Source organism: Onychostruthus taczanowskii, unplaced genomic scaffold (assembly GCF_017590055.1).
Source record: "Onychostruthus taczanowskii isolate IOZ18803 unplaced genomic scaffold, ASM1759005v1 scaffold6364, whole genome shotgun sequence".
NCBI classification, from domain to species: Eukaryota; Metazoa; Chordata; class Aves; order Passeriformes; family Passeridae; genus Onychostruthus; species Onychostruthus taczanowskii.
This window is the reverse complement of record NW_024504083.1, coordinates 1-473: the sequence shown is the minus strand read 5'-3', so window position 1 is coordinate 473 and position 473 is coordinate 1. Positions and strand designations below refer to the sequence as shown.

At 73.8% G+C, this 473-nt stretch overlaps 1 protein-coding gene across 1 annotated transcript; it reads right to left on the bottom strand.

The window, feature by feature from the left end:
- Positions 1-49: 49 nt before the first annotated feature.
- Positions 50-454, bottom strand: PSPN (persephin; the record flags this gene model as incomplete). The annotated part of the gene is made up of 1 exon (XM_041420235.1): positions 50-454. A coding segment is annotated over one exon (327 nt), but the record flags the coding sequence as incomplete, so codon positions are not given.
- Between the last annotated feature and the right edge of the window lie 19 nt (positions 455-473).

Here is a 473-nt window from a genome sequence, read left to right as displayed (position 1 = left end):
CTCAGCCCCGGCAGGAGTCACTGGGGAGGGGTCTCAGGGTGGGATTTTCAGGCTCAGGGGGGTTCAGGGCTCTCGGGGTTAATTAGGGGAGGGGTCTCGGGCCCCAGGGTTAATTAGGGGAGGGGTCTCAGCCCAGGCACGCGCACGCCCCCGCGCTCAGCCCCGGCAGCCGCCGCCACCTCATGGCCGAGTCCAGGAACGCGGCGTCCTCGTAGCGCGTGGGGCGGCAGCAGGGCCCGAGCCCCCTCCCCAAATTCACCCCCGGCGACCCCTCCCCTTCCGGAGACCCCTCCCCAAAGACCGCCCGCAGCGCCAGCGCGTGCAGGGTGGGGGGCGCGGGGCAGCCCCCCCCGCAGTAGCGCAGCACCAGGGTCTCGGGGGAGGGGTACCCCAGACCCAAATCGCCCACCCCCACCCGGACGCTGCGGAGGCCGCAGGGGGGGGGAGGGGCGAGGGAGGGGCTGAGGAGGAGG